This window comes from Microtus oregoni, unplaced genomic scaffold (assembly GCF_018167655.1).
Source record: "Microtus oregoni isolate MIOR12 unplaced genomic scaffold, Mior012 000002F_ref0000024, whole genome shotgun sequence".
In the NCBI taxonomy this organism is placed as follows: domain Eukaryota; kingdom Metazoa; phylum Chordata; class Mammalia; order Rodentia; family Cricetidae; genus Microtus; species Microtus oregoni.
In genome coordinates, this window is record NW_024543061.1 from 85658957 (window position 1) to 85665902 (window position 6946).

The 6946-nt window shown below is 46.9% G+C and overlaps 1 protein-coding gene across 2 annotated transcripts in view; it reads left to right on the forward strand.

Moving 5' to 3' along the window:
- Positions 1 to 6077, forward strand: part of Sspn (sarcospan) — a 47576-nt gene extending 41499 nt beyond the window's left edge. For both annotated transcript variants that reach the window (XM_041642726.1, XM_041642733.1), the window contains one exon: positions 1879 to 6077. In XM_041642726.1, coding sequence (XP_041498660.1) covers positions 1879 to 2244 — 366 coding nt within the window. In that variant the 3' untranslated portion in view covers positions 2245 to 6077. The remainder of the gene's footprint in view (positions 1 to 1878) is intronic.
- The last annotated feature ends 869 nt before the right edge of the window (positions 6078 to 6946 follow it).

Genomic DNA, 6946 nt, shown 5'->3' on the forward strand with positions numbered 1-6946 from the left:
GCCCTTACCCATGAAGCTGTTCTGCCAGCCCTGTTTTCTTTAAAGTAGATAAACGTCTTATTGTCACAAATGGACTTTCCCCATAGTAAGTGTTCTAAATACCTACTGTTTAAGGACATGTGCGCATCCGGGTGTGATCGTGAACGTGTGCGCATCCGGGTGTGATTGTGAACGTGTGTGCATCCGGGTGTGATTGTGAACGTGTGTGCATATGGATGTGATTGTGAACGTGTGTGCATCCGGGTGTGATTGTGAATGTGTGTGCATCCGGGTGTGATTGTGAACGTGTGCGCATGGCAAGGTGTGCGGTGGAGAGAGGAGCAAAGCAGGATCTAGCTGCTGGTGGCCAAAACCAGAAACGTGTGGCCACAATTCAATCTGGGGCTGTTCTGCTAAGCAGATGGCTACCCAGAGGGAAATGGCCACTTTTACCTGGGGTTCCTCCTGCTCGCGGTCACACGTGACCAGCATAAACTGGCTCTCATGCCAGGAATCTAAACTCGATCACCAAGCCCAAAGATTTCAGAATAATCCATGATATTTTTTAATATTCCATGCCGTTAGCCTTACACAGTAAACCCATATTTTAACGTCTAAACACGCCAAGTCTACATAAAATATTGTCACCGAGTGTTCTGGGGACAGCACCAAAGCACTCCTTTTAATATCACAAATTAAATAAACCCTTTCTAAATTTTATAATGATGCCACTTTGCATTTATCTGATTCTTTCCCTCCAAGGAAAAATAATCATGTCAAATACAAATTGTTCCTGTTATGTTTCTAAGATACATGATGTTTTAGCCAGGCGTGGTGGTACCTGCCTGAAATCCCAGCCCTTGAGGAGAGGAGGCTTTAAGGCTGGCCTTGGTCAGACACCAGAATTGCTCCCAGTAAGGGGTAGCTTTTTTCTCTATGGAAGTATAAATCTTGCCCTACAAACTGTAGACACAAGTCCCAAAGTTTGTGGAACTGGTCTTTGTTTGGACCCCACGCAGGGAGGCCACTGAGAGAGCTGTGTCTGGTGTGTGAACCCAGTCACAAGGGCATCTCTTGTGCCGTTACAGTAAAATTTATTGCGGCTCTGTCAGTGAGAACCCAGGACTTTCGGTCACAGTGTTCCAGATATAGGTAAACTGAATCAGAGACGCTTAAGAAGATACAATCCCTTCCGAGCAGAGTTAGCACACCCAACCCCAGAGCTAATGTCTAGGCCACCTGCCTCCTGTCTCCACCACTCATGTTTCTGCCCAGAGGCCATTCGCTTAGGGATCTTGACCATCATGGCTGTAGTGTGATAGACGCTACATCAATTGCATTCTCTTTCCCCTTAACCTTCATCGTTAGCTGATCAATGTGCAATAGTGTTGACGAACACGGTGCTCGTAGTACAGAAGCCTGTCCTTTGCTTTTGAATCCCATTTCCGCCCTATGACCGGCCTTTCTCAATTTAAAGAATAAGTGCTGTGTATCATGTGGGAGAGAGGGCTTGTTTGGGATTCATTTACGTTACCTGCTAAATCCAGACATAAACATTGCAGCCAAGCTAAGAGGTCATTGCAGGTCATGGGAAAAGCCAACAGCGGCATGACAAACACTATAAGCGTGATTTCCCAGTAAATAACTCTGAAGCTGGCCACGGTGGCACGCGAGGATTGGGCAGGGTCAGCCTGGGGTACCCAAGACCCTGCTGCAGAAATCAGGCAGTCATCTCGCTAATCAGCGTAAAGTATAGCCGTGTCCTGGTATTATGGCTTGAGAAGAGAATGGCCCTTGCCTCAGAGACCTCAGCCAAACAGCGTGGGCTAAGCGTGGGCTAGACTGCTTTGTGTTGGACCTCTCTTCTCTGTAACACGAAGCTTTTTCTGTCTCTTTCAGGTGCTCTACTTCCTGCTGAGTGCCCTGGGCCTGGTGGTCTGCACGCTGGCGGTGGCATTCGCCGCCCACCACTGCTCCCTGCTTTCCCAGTTTACCTGTGAGAGTTCTCTGGATTCTTGCCTGTGCAAACTGCCTTCCTCGGAGCCTCTCAGCAGGACCTTTGTGTACCGGGATGTGGCCGACTGTACCAGCATCACGGGCACTTTCAAACTGTTCTTAATCCTTCAGATGGTCCTCAACCCGCTCTGTGGCCTTGTGTGCTTGCTGGCTTGCTTTGTGATGTGGAAACACAGGTATCAGGTCTTTTATGTGGGTGTTAGGCTGCGCTCCCTGATGGCTTCTGATGCTCAACCACAAAAGGCCTAAGAGCTTGGCTCAGGGGTAGAGGCGGAAACGGAACCCTGACTAGCCAAGGTGAAAAATTGCAATTTTCTAAAGGCAAACTTTTGAAAACAAATTATTCATTCTCTAAGGGAATATTTTTAGATTTTTTTCCAGAAAACAAAAGAACTTTTTTTAGATCTCTATTGGTACATTCTAAAATGTTCTTGTGAGGACAGCGTGGAGAGATGGCTCACACGTCCTCCTGCAGAGGACCCGAGTTCAAGTTCAATTTCAGAACCCAAGTTGGGTGGTTCACACCCCCTGTATCTCCAGTTCTGTGGGCATGGGGTACCCCATACACATACAAACACAAAAATCTAATTTTTTAAAAGATTTTTATTAGAAACAAGATTCAGAATGATTTGAGAAACCCTGAAAGGCAAAGGATTGACAGAGGAGGACCGAGCGACCGGGATCTGGTGCTGCACTTGGGGGCTTCCTCCTTACTCTTTCATCTGTGACTCATGTGGCCTCCTTTCCTGTCCGTCCAGTGTGAGGTGGGAACTGGTGTGCAAGGCCTCTTCCTAGACTGTAGATTCTTCTAGTTCCTTCTACCACCTGCCATTATTCACGTGGTGTCTCCGAGAATGGTAAGGTCTGGGGGAAGACGAATATCTGTGCTGAATGCTTTTCTTTTTCACAGCAGAGATGTCCTTAAGGACTGAAATAGCTTTTTTCAAAAAAAAAGTAGAACAGGAAGGCTGAGTAAATTATAAACACCTGGGCTGGGGGGCAGCCTCTGGCTGCCTTAGCTCTGCCCCATGAGTGGGCCGCAGCCTCCATGACCGTCATCCGCAGCCTCGCTCCGTGACTGTCTACGGCCCCCATGATTACCCACTTCACCTCATTGAAAGGTGGCTCCATTACATTCTTAACGCCGTAGAAAGTTTAAAAATAATTATATTATGCCTCCAGTCTGTCATCTAAAACAAATCATTAAGACTAATTTCCAGCTAATTGTTCACTATAATTGGGCTCAGAAGTCTGTTTAATGAGCTCTGGCTGTACTAGGCTGCGCTGTTGGTGTTAAGAAAAATTATAGCCACAAGGGAAGATGTCTGAAGATGCACTTTCCTGGAAGCCGACCACTGCAGAAAAGAACTTGTGATTTACAATGCTCTTGGAGAAAAAAGCAAGAGCGTTTGTCATAGGAAACACACTATTAGCGCAGTGGTGATGTGCTGGAAAGTGTCTCCCTTGACAGCTGAGCACCTTTGATGGTGATTGGGTAGCACTGGTGATTGCTCTCATAAGCTTGGCCTTCCTATGAAGGCCTACTAATGCTGACTTTCACAGTGGACCTAGACACAAATGTCTCAAAGTCATTATTTGGCGATATGTCCATGGTAGAGGGTCGATTTAGTTTCGTTAGACTTAAGACACGGGTACTTTGTTGGGATGGACTTTGCTGTGTTGTTGTCATTAATAAATTCAGAAAAGCATTGAGGAAGGGCTCACCTGGGAAACCCACATCGTGTAAAAACCACCAAGAATGTCTCTCTTAGTCGGTGTCTCTAAGTTCTGGGCCATAGTGCAGCCAAGGTTGCTGTCCAGCTGCTTGTTCATATCCTTTGCTAGTCAGAACATTTGCCTTAAAGGGAACATACGTCCTCCTTTGCCCTTGAGAGTCGGTGGAGAGTCCATAGTGGTGACAATGGAGTCAGTCCCGTGTGACACACACACCCAACTAAAGGAAAGAGTTAAGCTAGTCAGCTGGAGGACTGTCTCTGTAGTTTACTCCGGGAACACTCCTTATGGTCTGACTTGCTTTGAGTCTGCCCTTCTCGCCTTCTGGCTCAGGTCAGGAAGGCCCATCAGAGGGGAGAGTGAGTAAAATCCCACCAGAGGTCTGATTCCAATGTTACATGAGCACAGCGCTAACCCTCCAGATACTGACCTGAAAACCCTTCCATCTTTGTTAAGAACAACTAACTCTGGCTGGGGAGATAGCTTGGTTTGCCAAGTGCTCGCCACCCCAGTGAGAACCTGGTCCTTAGAACCCAGATGAAAAGGCCAAGCCTAGTGACATGTGCTTGTAATCCCGGGACAGGTAGAGACAGGTAGGTCACTGGGACTCCTGGACCAGCCAGCTTTTGTTTAATGATTGAATTCTGGGTCCCCGGTAAGAGTTTGTCTCAAGAAACAGAAACAAAGAAACCACAGTGGGCAGCTGACCTCTGGTCTCCACATGTATCACACACACGGTTGCACCTACGCACATGTAAAGAATAACTGAATTCACATTGACTTGTGGTAGTTTTCTATAGAAGTAGTAAAATGATTGGGAATCTGGGATCTCACAGGCCGTCCTTTCAAAGCGAGGCTGTAGACATGCCGGCGTCTGTGCTCGGGGCACACAGGACACCTTTCCCAGCTTCACCAGCAAACCCAACAGGGGTTTTGTTTGTTTGTTTGTTCATTTGTTTGCTTTTAATGAGAAATTAAGATCCCCACACAGTTAGGTTGCTCTATACAAATGACTCACGGGGCATTTTAAAGGGTGGAATAATTTTAGCCTGCAGGTTTCTCCTTTTCTTACAGTCAGGAGTAGGCATGGTCTGCATAGAATGGGGATTTTGCTATGATATGATCAAACTATTCTTAACTCCCCAAAGAGGGGGGAACATTGTAAGTGCACAGAGGGAGCAAAAGCAAATGAATGGATCCCTTAGCTAAAGTGCACTGGTACGTGTAAGAATTGCGTTGCATGAATAACAAATGGCTTTGGGCTGGATTTGCAGTATTTTGACATTGTTTTGCAAATATTGAAGCTGCAGGAAGGGCAACAGAGAAGGAGCAGGCACACAGCTTCTCACTTAGCAAAATGTTACACTTCAAATCTGTCAAGGAGCCAGGATGGTGACTGTGCCTTCCAAACCCTAAAACAGCAAGGTTTGCACAGCCCCCTCCACAAGCCTCCTTCAGGAGAATGAAAGGAATCAAGATTTTGCAAAGAAGAGAAACGGCCAGGACTTGGCAGCACTTGGAATAGGAATACGACAGCCTGCGTGTACAGGCTGTAACCGAGCCCACTCAACGGATCTGTGTCTTGGTGTGACCATCATCTGTAGCTCCCAAGCTCCGTCCAAACTGGTGTAGGCTGCACCTTGGAGCCATGCCTGAACCGTAGCTACTCTACAGCCCTAGAAACGGTAGTCAAGTAGCGGCCTCACGTTCCTCCTTTGGATGGAGAGCTGAGATGTCCTCATTGAGTGCCTTCCAGCGTGTTTCCGCAGCGAATGCCGTTCTGTACATGTTTTCTATCCATGTCCAACGCAATCTCCGGAGTCGCTTCTGCTTCCTTCTACGTGCAGTATACGGTACACGATGAGATTGCTGTAGAAACTGGATCAAAGCTCTCGGGGGGTGCAGGAATTGGGGAGCAGTTGTTGAGCGGTCACCGAAAGACGACCGGAAATGGACTTGAAAGCTGCCCGTCATTTGTGGACGTGAACTGGGTCCTGGTACTTGCTGGCGACCGTCTCTGACTTCTTGCTCCATGCTCGCATTTGTATACACACGCCACTGGATTTTCCTCTGGTTAAAAACCCACAGTGTGCTTAGCAGTGCAGTGCAAGCTCTGTCTGTGTGCCGGCCAGATGCTTGGTGCTGAAGCCACCGAAATGAGTTCACGTCTCTGATTTTCTTGTCTCTCATGAGCACTGTCCCTTTCCGAACCGTGGGTCTGTGTGATTTGGTGCTGCAGTTTCCTTCTCGGGCCTTGAGCAGGCCAAGAGTAGAAGATGAAGTGTTTCTATACATCTGTTTTTAAAGGGGGTGCATGTGTTTCCTTTATTAATAAACTGTTCATAATCCACAAAGACATGGTGTTGAGTGTGTTTCAGAGTGACCATGTGAGACGTGTGAGCTGGTGCGTGTGAAATTGTTTGTGTTTGCTTCGGAGACCTGGCTTAGAAACTGGAGATCATTGTGTTAAGCGAAATAAGGCAGGTTCAGAAAAATTAATACTGCCTCTGTGTGTGTGTGTGGTGTGTGTGTGTGTGTGTGTGTGCAGCTCAATAAAGTTCAAAGAGGACTGTAACGGAGGAAGAAAAGATCTTTTTTTAAACATCAATAATAATGAACAACTTTTTAATTTTTGTTAGAGTGGTATGCTTGAACACTATGAAAGATCAAGTGTTGATAAGCGTTATTTCTGCAAACAGCTATTTTTTGTACCCCCTTGCCCCTCCCATTTACCAAGAGAACAATATTTCTTCTTCTTCTTTTTTTTAAGCTGTTTTCACTGGTTGTGCCTTCTTATTTAGTTTTGAAGCTTGGGCTAACTGAGGGGCCTCTGGCAGTAGAACCAGGATCTAGCCCTGGTACAAGAGCTAGCTTGTTAGAGCCCATTCCCTAGGAGGGGGATGCCATACTGAGACTTAATGCAGAGGGGAGGGGCTTGGCCCTGCCCCTAATTAATATGCCAAAGTGTGTAGACTCCCCATGGGAGGCTTTACCTGTTGGGAAGAGTGGATGGGGGATGGGCTGGGAGGGAGTGTAAAATGAATTAAAAAAAATAAATGTTAAAAAATCCCATATTCAGCCACTCTCTCCTTCAAATAAAAGGACTGATGCCAAGCATGGAGATCCACAACTTTAATGCTAGCCCTTGGTAGGCTGAGGAAGACTGCCTCAGCCTGAAACCCAGCTAGACCAGTGAGTGTCAGGCCAGCCTGGCTAC